The following is a 17,282-nucleotide window of genomic DNA, read 5'->3' on the forward strand; positions in this document are numbered from 1 at the left end:
GTCTCAGCTCACTGCAACCTCCGCCTCCTGGGTTCAAGCAATCCTCCCGCCTCAGACTCCCTAATAGCTGGGACTACAGGTGTGCCACCATGCCTGGCTATTTTTTTTTTTTTTTAATTTCTAGTAGAGATGTGGTTTCACCATGTTCGCCAGGCTGGTCTCGAACTCCTGACCTCAGGTGATCCACCCACCTTGGCCTTCCAAAGTGCTGGGATTACAGGTGTGAGCCACCACGCCTGGCCTCGTGTGATTTCTGAATGAAGGGCACTGGCAGGCAATGTGGCCGGGGGAACCAGGGCAGAGATGGGCATCAAAGAGGCAAAAACCTGTCCCCAACCAGGGGAGGTCTCAAAGGGATGGTGCCTCTTGACCCAGGAGATGCCCTTGGAGGGGCTGTGGCATAGACGGCTTTGGAGCCGCATTGTGGTGGCGGGGTGGGTAGGTGGGCAGCCTCCAAACTCTCTCTTCTGCTACAAGGCGTGGAAGGAAGGGGAGGGGCTGCCAGTCCTTGGCTTCTCTCCTTAGCTGTCTGGGGAGCTGAGGAGGGGGCTGCTCCCCAGGGGGCCTGTCCTGGGCCTTCCTCACCCTGAACTATAAGAATTAGACGGTGGACACTCAGGACGGGGCCGGGGGGGAGGGTCACCAGGGCCGGCTCTGGCTCTAGGCCCCACAGAGGCTGCTCACACGGGCTGCCTGGGAAGTGGGGTGAGCCTGCCCTTGGCTCTGGCCATGCCCCTCTCAGGGACCCACAGTTGGGACAGCCACACCAGAAGGAGGGCTGAAGGTAGGAGGAGAGCCAGGTGTCCAGGGCCTCCTGGCACAGAGCAACAGGAGCAGCAGTATCTCCTGGGGTGACCTGCTGTGACTCACCCAAATGGTTAGATTCACACTGGGTTTTGGGAGTTCCCCCTGCCACACGACTGCCGTGGACCACACACAACAAAGGCCCTGCTGGCCATGCTCCTGCTCTGGGGAGGTGCTCTTTCTGGCTTTGCTTCTTTTGTTTGTTTGTTATTGTCTGAGACAGGGTCTTGCTCTGTTGCCCAGGCTGGCATGGAGTGGCACGATCATAGCTCACTGTGGCTTCACACTCCTGGGCTGAAGCAATCCTCCCGTCTCAGCCTCCCAAGGAGTTGGGATTACAGGCATGCACCACCATGCCTGGCTTTTTTTTTTTTTTTTTTTTTCAGACAAGGGGTCTCACTAGGTTTCCCAGGCTAGTCTTAAACTCCTGGCCTCAAGTGATTCTCCTGCTTTGGCCTCTCAAAGCAGTGGGATTACAGGTATGAGCCATTGAACCCGGCTGAGGACTTTGCTTCTTCTCAAAGGAGTCAGATCATCCCAAAGCTGTAGGGACAGGTCCCCAGAAAAATGAGGACGGCCATGTCCATCAATGGCCAGGAACTCTCTTCTCAGTAGGCCATGGGGCCTGCCCAGAGCAATGATGATGAGGTACACAGAGAGGTGTGCAGGTCCGAATGAACCCCGTTTGGTGACCATCCAATGACGGAGGGTCCAGCTGCCTGCCCCACCTTCTCACTCCCCGTGGCCTGGGAGGTTTTTTCCAGAGACATGCCCCCTCAGCAGCTGCTCAGGATGGGGAATTATTGCATTGCTTGGGGAACTGGTGAGAACATCGTCGCTGCCTCCTCTAATGCTCTGAGTCTTTCTGTGGTGCGCTGGCCAGCTGGGGCTGTGTCACAAAATACCACAGCCCGCGTGGCTTAAACAACAGGCATATTTCCCCTCACAGCGCTGCAGGCTGGACATCTCTGAGCCGGGTCTGGCAGGGCGTGGCTTCTCCTGAGACTGTTTTTCCTGGCTTGCAGACAGCACTGTGTCGGCAGCGGCCTTTTATTTCAGTGTGCGTGTCTGCAGTGGCCTTTTATCTGAGTGTGAGTGTCTGGAGTGGCCTTTTATCTGAGTGTGCGTGTCTGCAGTGGCCTTTTATCTGAGTGTGCGTGTCTGGAGTGGTCTTTTATCTGAGTGTGCGTGTCTGCAGTGGTCTTTTATCTGAGTGTGCATGTCTGCAGTGGTCTTTTATCTGAGTGTGCGTGTCTGCAGTGGCCTTTTACCTGAGGGTGCGTGTCTGCAGTGGCCTTTTATCTGAGTGTGCGTGTCTGGAGTGGTCTTTTATCTGAGTGTGCGTGTCTGCAGTGGCCTTTTACCTGAGTGTGCGTGTCTGCAGTGGCCTTTTACCTGAGGGTGCGTGTCTGGAGTGGTCTTTCACCTGTGTGTGCGTGTCTGCAGTGGCCTTTCACCTGAGTGTACGTGTCTGCAGTGGCCTTTCACCTGAGTGTGCGTGTCTGCAGTGGTCTTTTATCTGAGTGTGCGTGTCTGCAGTGGTCTTTTACCTGAGTGTGCGTGTCTGCAGTGGCCTTTTACCTGAGTGTGCGTGTCTGCAGTGGTCTTTTATCTGAGTGTGCGTGTCTGCAGTGGTCTTTTACCTGAGTGTGCGTGTCTGCAGTGGCCTTTTACCTGAGTGTGCGTGTCTGGAGTGGTCTTTTATCTGAGTGTGCGTGTCTGCAGTGGTCTTTTATCTGAGTGTGCGTGTCTGCAGTGGTCTTTTATCTGAGTGTGCGTGTCTGCAGTGGTCTTTTATCTGAGTGTACGTGTCTGCAGTGGTCTTTTATCTGTGTGTGCGTGTCTGCAGTGGTCTTTTATCTGAGTGTGCGTGTCTGCAGTGGTCTTTTATCTGAGTGTGCGTGTCTGCAGTGGTCTTTCATCTGAGTGTGCGTGTCTGGAGTGGTCTTTCACCTGTGTGTGCGTGTCTGCAGTGGCCTTTTACCTGAGTGTGCGTGTCTGCAGTGGCCTTTCACCTGTGTGTGCGTGTCTGCAGTGGCCTTTTACCTGAGTGTGCGTGTCTGCAGTGGCCTTTTACCTGAGTGTGCGTGTCTGCAGTGGTCTTTTATCTGAGTGTGCGTGTCTGCAGTGGTCTTTTATCTGAGTGTGCGTGTCTGCAGTGGTCTTTTATCTGAGTGTGCGTGTCTGCAGTGGTCTTTTATCTGAGTGTGCGTGTCTGGAGTGGTCTTTCACCTGTGTGTGCGTGTCTGCAGTGGCCTTTTATCTGAGTGTGCGTGTCTGCAGTGGCCTTTTATCTGACTGTGCGTGTCTGCAGTGGCCTTTCACCTGAGTGTGCGTGTCTGCAGTGGCCTTTTATCTGAGTGTGTGGCCCTGCGGGCCCTGCATGTGGGTGCCCGTGCAGGGATGTGGGTGCCCGTGCAGGGATGTGGGTGCCCGTGCAGGGATGTGGGTGGCTCATCCACTCCTGGAAGAGCCGAGAGTTGGAGCCACACTGGGTGTGAACCCTGCCCTGGGCCCCAGAAGCCTGGGGCTGTGGAAGAGTCAGGGCCCTCTGCATAGCGCAGCTTCCGCTCCTGAACACAAACCCTGAGAGCACCTGTGCCCCCGGCTGACGCATGAAATCAGAGGTGGTGACTTGGGTGAGGGTTCTGAAGACAAAGCTTGTGGGTGGGTGTGCGGGAACCCTGGTGCCCTCTTCCTGTAGCTTTCCAAGCCCTCTCTCTCTTCTGTTCCTTTATGTAACAAGGTACCTAAGTTTTCCTTCCAGGAAAATTTGCACACGGACACACAGAGCCAGACGCACAAGACACACACAGTGAGGGGCACAGGGCATGAAACAGGGGCTCCGGTGAAGCCATGCGGCAGACATGGACAGCGAGCACATAGACGCCAGGCGTGGACACCCGTGAGCACCCACAGCCCACAGCACTGCGCGCCTTACCTCGGAAGTAGGGGATGTAATGATGTCTGAACACGGATGTAGGGCTTGGGTGTTGGGACAGGGAGAGGCAGCTACTGGTACCCACACTCACAGTACCAGCTACGGGGTAACAGAGAGCAAGTCAGAGTCAACCTGGGCTGGCTGGTGCAAAGCCACACATATTCCTCATCCCCACCCTGCTAGGAACACTGTTGCTTCCTCTCTCGAGGAATGCACACCTTTTTGCACCTGAAGGGGGTCACCAAACACGTTTTAGACCACTCTCCTCCAGGTACGGAGCGAGGAAACCGGACCTCAGAGGACCAGGCAGAGGCCCCGGCTGCTGCATAGGAGCCTTGGGCCGGGGTTCCCCGGGGGTGTTGGGTCCCCAGCCAGGCCTGTCGCTTAGCACTGGGGGTCTCCTGGGGATCAAGGACTCAGCTGGAAAGCAGTTCAGGGAGTGGTCTGCCACCAGATATCCTCACCGGACTTGCCCGGCAAGATGCAACCTTGGCTCTTGGGTTAGCCCGGGCCAAGTGCAGTCAACAAGCCCAGGCTGTCCTTGTGCTATGGCAGCTGAGCCAGCAAAGGGCCCTTAGGACGAGGAGCTCAATAAAGTTGACTGCCTTTAACTCACCTGCTCGCTCACTCACTCATTTCTTCACTCATTCATTCACTCAGTCATTCACTCACTCCCTTGCTTGCTCACTTACTCATTCAATCACTCATTCACTCACTCACTCATTCCCTTATTTGCTCACTCACTCATTCAATCACTTATTTACTCACTGACTCATTCACTCATTCATTCATTCACTCATCAATTCACTCATTCATTCACTTGCTCACTCACTCATTCAATCACTCATTCACTCACTCACTCATTCCCTTATTTGCTCACTCACTCATTCAATCACTTATTTACTCACTGACTCATTCACTCATTCATTCATTCACTCATCAATTCACTCATTCATTCACTTGCTCACTCACTCATTCAATCACTCATTCACTCACCCACTCATTCCCTTATTTGCTCACTCATTCAATCACTCATTCACTCACTGACTCATTCACTTGTTCACTCATTCATTCATTCACTTGCTCACTTATTCATTCACTCACTAATTCACTCATTCATGCACTCATTCACTCATTTACCACTCACTCACTCATGCACGCACCTCCTTTACCCACTTTCTCAACATTTATTGAGCAGAATGTACCAGGTGCATTGCAAGGAGTCAATGGAAATAACTTTGCAAATGAATGAGTTTTGATTTTTCCACAAAGGCTGCAAAAATAAGAGCCATAGTCCATGGATGTATAAATGGAGCCATGCAGCAGCTGGCCAGGAAGGAAGCAGCTTGGAAAAATCCCTCAAAAGGCAGTGTCTGTGTGGAGCGTCCCCGTCGTGGCTTTGACACGCTCAGGGGGTTGAGGAGTTTCACAGCTACAGGGATTGATAACACAGCTGGACGCCAGGCAGGGGATGAGGTGATACATGTGGAGAGGACCTGCCTCGGGGCTCCCTCCTGACTGGCGGGGGCCTCTCACCCATTCTCCCACGAGGACAGCTGTCACTGGGTGACCAACCTACCCACAGGTGAAATGTTAATGGGCTTAATTTTTCCACTACTGACTTTGTTTTCCCAGCTTGAGTCTTCTGAGACCCACATGAGTTTGCAGCCGGCCGACGTCTGCTCTCCTAACACATGTGCTGTCTTATCGTCCTGACATCTCTTGCCACCAAATCATTAGCTGGAATCGAAGTGCTCAGTGTGTGCTCCCCAGGACGTGTGCCCCACAGAGGGCTCCACCAACCCGCAGGGCAGCCTCTGCAGCTCACCTCACCCCAAGGTACAAGGAGGTCCTTTTCTTTATGCCACTAAATGAACAGGTTCTAGCCACCCACCTGCTGACAATCCCACCCATTTCCATCATGTCTCCAGTTGCATAAGAAAAAGGCCACTTATAAAAGAAAAACAACAACAACAACAACAACAAGGAGAAAGACAGCATCCTGGGGGCTCAGAGGAACCAGGGGGCCAAGTACCTGGACGGCTGTAGTGCTGTGGTGACCGTGAAGTCGGGGTATAGCGCCCGAGGCTGACCGACCCAGTGGAGCTTGGGCTGGAGGTCCGGCACTGCTTGTAGGACCGGTCATCCTGATCCCCCTGGGAGGGAAGATGTAGCTTGTGAACATCCAGGCTGGGAGCACTGCCCACCCCTTTCCACCCATCTCCCCACACCATTTGGTGTTTGCCCTCCTGATCCAGCGGATGACTCAACATGGCCCCATGTGGGAATCTCCTGCACCTGTCAGGGCAGGTCTGCAGAGCCAAGTGGGGCTGGTGTGGTGCAGACACAGTCCCCGCTGTGGCTGCTGGATCCTTGCCACAGGGTGTGGTACAGGGACCCACTGGCGAGGATCCTCATCTTCCCCTGCTGCAGGTCGGGGCTCCAGCTTCATCCTCTGGGTCTCCTCCTGCCTGACCCTTGCCAGCGCCCAGCTCTTAGAACACAGTGTGAGAAGCACAGAGACTCCCCCAGTCCTGAGGGGGGCTTCTCACGTGTGAACTGGGGTCTCTAACGGCCCTGGAGGCACATTTGGAGGTAGAAAGGTACTCCATCCCAGGCCGGGAAGCCCAGTTGAGTCAAACCCACAAGCAATGACATGGCAGACTTCATCCAAGCAGGAGCAGCTGTTTGCAGCAGGCAGAGCGGGAGGCAGGTGGCGTGGCGTGGCACCATGGCACGGGGGAGAGCAGGCTGCCCGGCCCACCACAGCTTGGCATGCTGGCCTGGGTCATTACATGGCCCAGCCCAGTGTCCTGCTGCAGGGTGGATGCTGCTGTTTTGCCCTCAAGGCCAGCACTGTGATGAGCAAAGGAATTCCTGGTCTAGGCCCATGGCTCTCCTGGCCTGTTGGAGCATGTCTCCCACCCCAAGGTGTGCTGTCCCTAACACCTGCCTAGTGCGCCACCTCCATGTGCTCAGGCCAGCCCTCATGCTAGGTTCCTACCTGGGCTTCGCCCTGCACCCTTTGGTGACTGTCTAACCCCAGCCAGGGGCATACTCTCTCGGGCTGGCTAGTGCCCTGTCTCTCTACCCCGGGTGTCCTCTGCACAGCCCTGTCCACCTTACAGGTGTCCTGGCTCCTTGTTCAGCCTGGACTCAGGGCTTGCCAGCTCCACGCAGGTTCAGCAGCTAGGTGCAAGTGGCCCATTGCGTGTTTGGCCGTCACATCCCTGGATCCAAGGGTTTGATGCCCCGCTGCTGCTGGCCGTGTTCTTCCAGCAGAACAGCACCACCAAGGCCCACACTTGCCCTGTTCCTCTACCGTCCCCCAGCGCAGTGTCTATGGGGACAGGCTAAGGAGTCAAGCAGAGAAGCCAGGCAGGGGGCTCTGCAGAAGATTCCGGTTCTCCAAAGCTGTCAGGAGCTGGGGAGGAACTCAGCCTCAGACCACTCCTAAGGGCTGGATTGGGAATCCTGGCTCTGGGCAGGGAAGGCAGGAAGCAGGCAAGTCCCAATGAGGCTGGCCGAGGTCCTGTGACCACAGTGACCACCTCTGGACCAGAAGCTTGCAGGCTGTGCATGGCTGTGCAGCCTCCCACTGAGCAAGTGTGCGTGCTTTTGTGCCCCACTCTGGGGTACAGCCCGAGACAGGGACCTCTGCAGGGAGACCAGGCTCTTTCCAGGAGTGTGCTCTGGGTCAGGCAGACCCTTCACCTCATCTGGAAGGGGAGCTGACATCCCTCCCTCAGGGGTTCCCTGTGCAGGTAAATGAGGAGATGAAACGATGCCTGGCCCCAGGCCTGGGACATCAAAAGTCACCGGTACATAGGAATCACTGCCCTAGGGATATAGCACCCAGGTACCACGGCCGTCACAGCTCCCGTGGGGCAGGCCGTCTGGAGCAGGAGGCTGGAGAGCCCAGTGGGTGAGCACAGGCTCTGAGTCACCCGCTGGGCTGAAATCCTCCCGCACCTCAGAGTGCATGACCCTGGAAAGGTTATGTGACTTCCCTGTGCCTCAGTTTCTCTGCGGTAAACTGGGGAAAATCACAGAACTTGCCTCTGGGGGTCGTGGTGGGGGATGAATAAATATATATATATATATATATTTTTTTTTTTTTTTGAGACAGAGTCTTGCTCTATCACCCAGGCTGGAATGTAGTGGTGTGATCTCATCTCACTGCAACCTCTGTCTCCTGGGTTTAAGCAATTCTCCTGGCTCAGCCTCCTAAGTAGCTGGGATTACAGGCACGTGTCACCACGCCTGGGTAATTTTTGTATTTTTAGTGGAGGCGGGGTTTCACTATGTTTTGGCCAGGCTGGTCTCGAACTCCTGACCTCAGGTGATCTGCTCACCTTGGCCTCCCAAAGTGCTGGGATTACAGGTGTGAGCCACCACGCCCAGCCTATAAAATGTTTACAACGGCACCAAGCACAGGGGAAGAGCTCAGGGCACGGCCGCTGCCTGGGCTCTCTGTTCCTGGCTACCATGACATGTTTCTGCTGCGGCCACCTGTGCGGCCGCACAGACTGCAGTCTGATTGGCAGCTGTCTATGTCACTGATGAATTTTGAGAAACAAAAAAAAAAAAAAAAAAAAAAAAAAAAAAAACAACTAGACCACTAACAGTAAAAGCTCTTTTGTAGAGAGACATGTCCAGTGTTTCTCCACGAGGACTGGGTGCTTCCCATACATCCCACGTGGAGAGGCAGGAGGCAGAAAGCGCTCCCAGGCTCAGCCAGGCTCAGTCAGGCTCCTGAATTTTCCCCTAAAGGAAGCCACAGCCCAGACCACGATCTGCTTAGGGGAGACCCGCGTCCCAGGCGGCCACATCGGCAGGGCTGGCAGACACACGGGGGAGGCATGCAGGTGCGGTGTGATCATAAAAATAACCAGCAGCCAGGAGGATGCCCCACGTCACAAGGGCCGTGGCCCGGGGCCCTGTGGTGAAGAGCCACCAAGGAGGCCCTTCCCGGGGGTCAGCTGGGCGGTTATGTTTATAACCTGGGCGGCAGCGCCACGGCAAGCGGGGGCAGGCGAGAGGGTGGTGGTTACCTCGGTCGGCGTTGGCGAGAGCAACTGAGGGGACTGTGGACACAACACACAAAGTGGCCGTTAGTGCTGGCGCCAGGCAGAGAGGGAGAGAGCGGTTCCGTGACTGGCAGGCAACACGGGCGCAAACACCCACACGGAGCCCTGATCCTCCAGACAGGAAAAGAACTCTACCCAAGAGACACCAGACAGGGCTCCAGAACCTTCTCTTTGGAGAAACGTGGTTAATTCTTCCCAGAGAAAGAAGCCCCTGGGGAAACTGATTTCGTGCCAATGAGCCCAGAGCTTGTCTCCACCTGGCCACCCCCATGTCCCACTGTTCTCCACGAAGACGTATTTTCCCAAAAGGAAGACCCTGGCTCAGGGCACGGGCAGCAACGTCCTGAGGGCCCATCGCCTTGGTTTTCCCTGGACAAGAGAGAAAAGGTGCGCAGCAGACAGAGGGCGATCAGGAGCCTTTGGGTTGGAGCCGGCTCTGCCGCAGGGGCCCTGGGGACCTAGACAGTAGGCTGACCCGTCTCCCCAGGCTGGCACCCCATCCACCACCACCTGCACGTATGTTCAGTGAGGGTCATGGAGGTAGAAGGGGCCCAGAAAGAGCACAGCCCTTGTGAGGTGAGCAAGCAGTGGGAAAGAGAATACCGTTCCCACGGCAGAGCGGGGAGGCACTCTGTTCACAGGAACCATGGTTATTACACAGCAATAACTTGACGGCCTCTGGGAGGCTGCCACAGGCCCTGTGCCGCCCCGTGCCATGGGAGGTGGGAAGCTGAAGGCTATGGGTGAAATGATGGAATCGAGGGAGAACCCTCAGGCTGCTCCTGGCCATCGGCGTAGAGGAAGCTCTCTATGGACACACCTGACCCAGGCACCCGGCCCTGCCCACCTGCCGAGGCAGGCCCCACGGGGTGGCACTTTATGGCTGAGCTCACACAGGTGCCAGGGTTTAGCAGAGTGGGGAGGCCATCCCAGGTCTCCCCAGAGGGAGAGGGTGACTCCCAAGTCACAGCCCCTTCCTTCCTGCCCCTTCTCTGCTCTCTGGGGACAGGTCCTGGGGTCAGGATCATCCATGGTTCACACATGTCCTGCCATTTGAGGGGCGCAGCCCCAGAGAGGCTGAAAGAAACCTCAGTGACAACAGCTAAGGGCCCATGTCCACTTGGGCCTGGAAGCTGTGTCCTGGTCACGCCATGAGACCCCTGGGAGCAGGACAGGGAGTGATACCAGCCCACTCCCACACACATCACCCCTGCATTATGGCCCTTCATGGCCACAGAGCCCTCCTGCAGGGACACACGCACTCAAACCAGGAAAGGGTGTGCCCAATGCCCCAAGGCTGTCAGGAGTTGGAGGAGGAGCACGAGACCAACTCCTCCTCCTCCAGCACATCCTGTGGTCTTTGCAGGGAAGAAGGGACTGGATTTGGGTGTCAACCCTATGGCCAAGTTGCGAGTCCTCACGGACTGTCTTCCAGTGCCTGGTACAGGTGCAGACCAGATGTTGGACCATAAAGCCCACACCCAGCCTGGGCAGGGTAGATGGGTACAGGTGGGTGGTGGGTGGGTACAGGTGAGTGCAGGTAGGTGGGTGTAAGTGGGCACAGGTAGGTGGGTGGTAGGTGGTGGTAGGTGGGTGCAGGTGGGTGGGTGGTGAGTGGTAGGTGGGTACAGGTAGGTGGGTGGTAGGTGGTGGTAGGTGGGTGCAAGTGGGTGGGAGGGTGGTGGGTGGGTGCAGGTGGTGTGTAGGTGGGTGGGCGGGTGGTAGGTGGGTGGTGGGTGGGTGCAGGTGGGTGTAGGTGGGTGGGCGGGTGGTAGGTGGGTGGTGGGTGGGTGCAGGTGGGTGTAGGTGGGTGGGCGGGTGGTAGGTGGGTGGTGGGGTGGGTGCAGGTGGGTGGTAGATAGGTGCGTGTGGGTGGGTGCAGGTGGTGGGTGGTAGGTGGTGGGTGGTGGGGTGGGTTCAGGCAGGTGGGTGCAAGGGGGGGGAGGTGGGTGGTGGGTGGGTGCAGGGGGGTGCAGGTAGTGGGGGGTGGGGGGGGGGGGGGTGGGTGCAGGTGGGGTGGGGGTGCAGGTGGGTGGGTGCAGGGGGTGCAGGTAAGTGGGGGGTGGGTGCAGGGGGGTGCAGGTGGGTGGTGGGTGGGTGCAGGGGGTGCAGGTGGGTGGCTGGTAGGTGGGTGCAGAAAGGTGGGTGCAAGTATGTGGCTGGTAGGTGGGTGCAGGTGGGTGGGTGCGTGTGGGTGCAGGTGGATGCGGGTCGGGATGCCCTCCCTTAGCTCCCCCCACTGGTCCCTCATTATCAGTGGGGTTTGTCACCCACATCCTCAAATTCTGTGATCCCCAGGGACAGAAGCAAGTCAGGAGGGCACCTGCCAGCCCTGAGCTCTTCTCACCCTCCCTGCACAGCCCTTGAGCTCGGCAGGTGCACCCAGCAGCCATGGCTTTCTCCCCTCACACCATCCACATCAAACATGCTGCCCTGGAGTCTCAGCTCTTGCTTCCCTAGAGGCCCTTGTTGAAGTCTCAAAACGAGAAGGCCCAAGGGAAACGTGTTTGAGAGGACTGAGCTTCCCCATCCCGGGGAGCCCCACGCCTGGCGGCACGCATGTCAAAAGCACACGCACTCGGGCCAACAGCCTGGCAATGCCTCCTTCTACCCCAGGCAGCCACGGTCATGTTGAAACCTCAGAACCACAAGAGGAAAAGCAAAAACCAACAATGCATTCCACAGGAAATGGACAGAGCAGCTCTAAATAAGAAACCTCTAAGGAGTAAGGAACGCCGTCCACAGGCGTGCCAGGAAATAAATAATCTGCGGTTCGACCAGGTTGGTCACATTGGCTCATGAACTCATGGGGCAGAGGAGCATGGGGCAGAAGCATGGCAGTGAGGGTGGCCAGGGCCAAGAGTCTTCTACAGAGGAAATGCATCTCATGCTTTATGAAAATAATCTAATGCTTAAGAAAATTAGGAGATTTTCACTGAGTTGCTGTCATCTTTGCTACAAATCAGCATGCTTCCTACTTTCTGCTCCAGTTAAGGAGGCTTCCAGGCTCACTCCTTCAGCAATGGCAGCTTTGGGGCCACAGTGCCTTGGGCGTTACTGAAATCGGACATGCAAGTGGCTCTCTGATGGGCATGAAGAGGCTGAGCATGTGGGTGAAGATGGAAGTGGCTCTGGCCCCATCGGACACAGCTAGGGATGACGCCTGTCCTGCAGGGCAGCACTTGGGGGCACAGGTGTCCAGGGCCATGTGGGCAGGGTACATACCTCGCCGTAGCTCTGCCTATCCCCTGCAGAGTGGCTGATGTAAGGTGAGTAGGAGATCATGTCGGGGCGGTCGATGTCATAGATGGCCTTATTTTTAGGAAGGGCTGCCAAGTCCCTGTAGTCCAGGATCTCACCACCAAGCTTGGCCTGAGGGGGGAAAGAGAATAGGGGAGGGGACAGTCAGACCCACATCCCAGAGGGCAGTGCTCCCAAAGCCAGATGCATCCCACAGGACAGTGCCCCCAAAACCAGAGGGCAGTGGCTGTTCAGCAGCCATGAGGAGAGTGCTGGGGTCACAGCACTTCGGGCAGAGTCTGAGCTCACCCCCAGCTCCTGGTATAGGTGAAATGGGGACAGGATCAAAAGCACAGGGAACTCCAGAGCAGGCGGGCCTGGGTCCTGAGGCCCAGCCACAAAAGAGCCAGTAGGCCTTGCGGAAGTGTCTTCTCTAAGCCTCAGTTTCCTTCTGCACAAAGTGAGGGAAATGATCACATACGAAGGCTCTGGGGTCAAGGAGGCCACACCTGTGATGTGCCTGGCACGGGGTCGGCTCATTGAATTCATGGGGCAGGGAGCATCGGGCAGAAGCATGCAGTGAGGGTGGCCAGGGCCAAGAGTCTTCTACAGCAGACTCAGTTCATGGCTTAAACATGTGTACATGCATGCACACGTACAAACACAGACACACACATGCAAACACACACACAAACACACACATAGGCAAACACATACGCATTCCTTACTATTCATGTGAGATTGGTCCCGGGACCCTTCTCAAATCCCCAAATCCTCAAATGCTCAGGTTGTTAAATAAAATTACGTGGTATTTGCATGTAGCCTGTGCACATCCTCCCATTTGCTTAAAATCATCTCTTGGTGATTTGTAATGCCTAACACAATGCAAATGCTGGGTAAATGGATGCTATGCTGTATTCTTTTATTTGTATAAATAAAATACTGTATTTTTTTTTTGAGACGGAGTCTCGCTCTGTCACCCAGGCTGGAGTGCAGTGGCCGGATCTCAGCTCACTGCAAGCTCCGCCTCCCGGGTTCACGCCATTCTCCCGCCTCAGCCTCCCAAGTAGCTGGGACTACAGGCGCCCGCCACCACGCCCAGCTAGTTTTTTTTGTATTTTTAGTAGAGACGGGGTTTCACCATGTTAGCCAGGATAGTCTCGATCTCCTGACCTCGTGATCCACCCGCCTCGGCCTCCCAAAGTGCTGGGATTACAGGCTTGAGCCACCGCGCCCGGCTTTTTTTTCTTTTTTTTTTTTTTTTTTGAGACGGGAGTCTCACGCTGTTGCCCAGGCTGGAGTGCAGTGGCGCGATCTCGGCTCACTGCAAGCTCCGCCTCCTGGGTTCACGCCATTTACCTGCCTCAGCCTCCTGACGTACAAACTGGGACTACAAGCGCCCGCCACCGCGCCCGGCTAATTTTTTGTATTTTTCTAGTAGAGACGGGGTTTCACTGTGGTCTCGATCTCCTGACCTTGTGATCCGCCCGCCTCGGCCTCCCAAAGTGCTGGGATTACAGGCTTGAGCCACCGCGCCCGGCCTAATACTGTATTATTTTTATATTATTTTATTTGTATTAACTTTTATTGTTGTTTGCTATTTTTATTGTTTTGTAAGAATATTTTCAATCTGAGGTTGGTTGACTCTGCAGATGTGGAACCCATGGATACAAAGGGCGATGATATATACCTACATATACATGTGCACACATATGCACACACATGCACACACACACATGCATGCATACACATGCAGGCACACACATGCACTACACACATATGCACGCATACCCCCACACAGAAAACGTGTCTGTCTGAGACTGTGGAGGTACAGACACCCCCTCACATCCTGGCCCACTCCCACATACTAGCATACATGTGTCCACACCCACACACTGACACGTGTTCACACATGCAATCACTCCCCAGGCCCACAGCTCACTCACACACATCCAGCACACCCCCCACACCGGCACACACACCTGCACACCCATACTCACCCACAAACGTGCAGACACACCTGCCCACACGTACTTGCACACAATCACCCCACCACCACCAAGCAAGTTCACATTCACCGCCCCCCATGCCCACACGCACTCACATACATTCACATGCACTCCGGCAGCAAAGCACCTAGCATCTGACAGGCCAGCTGGGACACCCCCTCAGCAGGGTCGGGGGCCCTTCTGTCTTGTCTACCCCTGGCCCACCCTGGCCCGCAGAGGCGCTCCTGCCCTTGCTGAATGAATGTGGAATGCCGGGAGAACCCGTGTCTGCTCAGGCAGGTCCAGCTGGTGCGTGCTGCTCTCTGCTCTGATTCTGCCCAGCCTTCCCCTGCAGTACCCCACTGTGCACTGTGCACACACTCTTGCCCCTGCGTGTCCCCTTCTCCCTGGCTCTGGGCTCTCCAGGAGCTGCCTGGGGCATTTTCCAGCCACAGGTGACTCTGGTAGAGATTGCTGTTGCTGCTTCTCGATCCAGCCTCAGCCTCCTCTGGACACAATGAGCTCTCTACCCCAAGACATGCACTGAGCTGAGCCCTCCATCATCTTCACAAAACACAATGATGCCAAGAAGGGGTGCTCACAGAAGCTCCTTTTCACAATGTAGAAGCCAGAGCCCAGAGAGGTTGGGTAACTTGCCCAGAGTCACAGAGCCAGGAGGGTGGAGGGCAGGACGTGACCCTGGCTGTCTGACTCCAGAGCCCGTGCTCCCCACCACAGCTCTCCCCTTTCCAGGCCTCACTGCCAGGGGAACGCCTCTCAGGCCCAGATGCATCCCAGTGTTCTCAGCTCAAACCTTCTGGGAGCCCGTCCTTGGCTGGACAGTGCCAGTCCTCATTATGGCCCCCAAAACTTGGCCCTCCTGTTCCTGGCAGCTTCACCCTAAGCTGTCTCTTCCCCATGTCCCCAACTGTGCCAGGTTCAGCCCCCTACTCCAGCTTTCCTGTATTCTTCCAGCTCTGTTAGCCCCAGCCCACCTCCTCCATGAAGTCTTCCCCGATCACCAGGCTTGAGGTTCTCCTGAGATGTTGGGTCTTGGGGTGAACCCTGTCATTTGCGATGTGCATGAAGAGAATGAAGTTCTGACGTCTCAGACCTGTGGCTGCCCCTTTGGAGCCTGGGGCAGGGTTCAAAAGACCTGAGATCCAATCCTGAGTCAGTCATTTGTAGATCTGATCCTGTAGGATTTTCAGCAATTCCCCTCTGCCTTCTGGGAAATTGGAACTCTGGTGCTTGTTTACCCACTTATCCATGCCACTTGGCACTCAAGTCCTTACAGCTCCCAGTCACCCACAGCCTGGGGGCTTTGCACCTGCTGTTCTCTCTCTGGGACGTGCCCTTTCCACACACCTTCCCTGAGCTCCACCTCTGTTCCTTCCAAACTCAGTGGAGGCCCCCCTGCCCCAAGTTAGTGTTGATCTTCATCTGTTGAGTCATCCTGTATCCCCCCAAGACTGTGGCTCCTGGAGGTCCAGGATTCATTACTGAGTCCCTTGCCCGGCTGTGAGCTTGACAGCGGGCTTGTGAATTGAACGAAAGCCAATCAAGCATTTGCAAAAGTCAGGTGAACTCTCAGCCAGATGCCTGGAGAGGTGAGTGTTGCATCCTCCCTTCCCCACCTCCGTCCCCTCCCAGCAGCGATGATCACAGCATTCATCTGTCCAGCCCCACAGCATAGGGGGCCGCCTTGCCCTGGGTTATTTCCCAGCCTTCCTCAGGCTTCCCTGAACCACCCGGCCCTGATGGCAGGGGTCAGAGAGGGCAGCCTGCAGGATGCCAACAGCCCCTGCCCAACCCCCTAGACAGGTTGCTAAGTAGCCTTGCAGATCCACTTCTCCCCATGCCAAGTCCTTGGGTGGTTGCCATGACAACAGACGGCACTCTCTAATTGGCAGAAGGCCTCTCGAGTATGTGTAAAGGGTTTTTCCTCTTTGCTTTCTTCCCTGCCACACTCCACCCAGCACAATACACACTAATATGGCCACCTACGACAGTATCATTACCATATAACCCAGTCAATGATAACACAGAATGGAAGCATGCTGCTTTTATACTCTGCACTACTGACATGTTGAAATAAAGGTTACAAAATAATATGTTCAGGGTGACTCCATGTTATAAAAATTATACACACACAGAAGCGAGACCTGAAGGGTGCCTCAGAAGCATCGGCAGGGCCACTGTGGCTGGCAGGATGTAAACGCTTTCATTTCCTCTGGTGTGCTGAGTACTGTTGTTTTTTTTTTTTCATTTTTTAAAATAAATGCAGATTGCCTTTGGAATAAAGAAAAGAGCAGTGAAATAGGTGATGTCCAAAAGCCACGTGGTTTATGGAGGGTCTACCGTGTGTGCACGTTTTATCCTGGAAACTAAGATGAACGAGGCCCAGCCCCTGCCCACCAAGCCCTCACGGTCCGTGGAGGAGATGCAGTCACTTGGTGGATTCTGGTCCATTCCTGTGTACGTGAATGGCAGGGGGAGCTGGTCTCTTCCTGACGGTGAAGGAAGGGGATGCTGCATTTCACAACCACCCACAGCAGGCAGGTCCGGGCAACTGCAACCTGCAAAGCACCACGATGGGGGCATGGAACGGCCCCTTTCTGAGACGGTGGGAGTGCTCAGCACAAAGCAGGGGGGCAGGCACACAGTAGGTTGATGACAGACACCAGCAGAGGTGAGATGAAAAGCAGAGCAGGCCAGGTGCGGTGGCTCACACCCGTACTCTCAGCACTTTGGGAGGCCAAGGCAGGTGGGTCACCTGAGGCCAGGAGTTTGAGACCAGCCCGGCCAACATGGTGAGACCCCTCTACTAAAAATACAAAAGTTAGCCAGGCATGGTGGCATGTGCCTGTAATCCCAGTGACTTGGGAGCCTGAGGCAGGCGAATTGCTTGAACCTGGGAGGTGGAGGTTGCAGTGAGCCAAGATTGTGCCACTGCACTCCAGCCTGGGCAACAGAGGAGACTCCGTCAAAAAAAAAAAAAAAAAAAAAAAAAAAAAAAAAAAAAAAAAAGAAAAAAAGAAAAGCGGGACACAACCCTGGGATAAGGAGGGCTTGCCCACCAAATCACATCATCTCGGTGAAGAGCCAGACTGTGTGCACTGCCCACTCGTGTGGCACCAACCCCAAGGTGGGAGAGAGAGAAGGGCTGCCCTGGCTTCTGGCCTGTGTGACCCCTGGGAGGGCTGGGATGCAGCCAGG

The 17,282-nt window shown here is 55.6% G+C and overlaps 1 protein-coding gene and 1 long non-coding RNA gene across 3 annotated transcripts in view; both read right to left on the bottom strand.

Annotated features, from left to right (window-relative positions):
• The window catches only part of ABLIM2 (actin binding LIM protein family member 2), a 199,445-nt gene that overhangs the window by 62,404 nt on the left and 119,759 nt on the right, over nt 1–17,282 (bottom strand). Inside the window, exons 10-12 of the mRNA XM_050792242.1 lie at nt 12,061–12,207; nt 5,781–5,901; nt 3,746–3,844 (exon numbers count right to left, since the gene is read on the bottom strand). Coding sequence (XP_050648199.1) covers nt 3,746–3,844; nt 5,781–5,901; nt 12,061–12,207 — 367 coding nt within the window. The remainder of the gene's footprint in view (nt 1–3,745; nt 3,845–5,780; nt 5,902–12,060; nt 12,208–17,282) is intronic.
• Nucleotides 2,033–2,494, bottom strand: LOC126955549 (uncharacterized). Of its 2 annotated transcripts, none has more exons than XR_007725974.1 (3): nt 2,479–2,494; nt 2,169–2,230; nt 2,033–2,044 (listed from the first exon to the last, which is right to left on the bottom strand). It is a non-coding gene; the product is annotated as an uncharacterized LOC126955549 (long non-coding RNA). The 2 variants fall into 2 exon arrangements; XR_007725973.1 differs by lacking the exon at nt 2,479–2,494 and adding an exon at nt 2,293–2,308.

Source organism: Macaca thibetana, chromosome 5 (assembly GCF_024542745.1).
Source record: "Macaca thibetana thibetana isolate TM-01 chromosome 5, ASM2454274v1, whole genome shotgun sequence".
Classification (NCBI taxonomy): Eukaryota; Metazoa; Chordata; class Mammalia; order Primates; family Cercopithecidae; genus Macaca; species Macaca thibetana.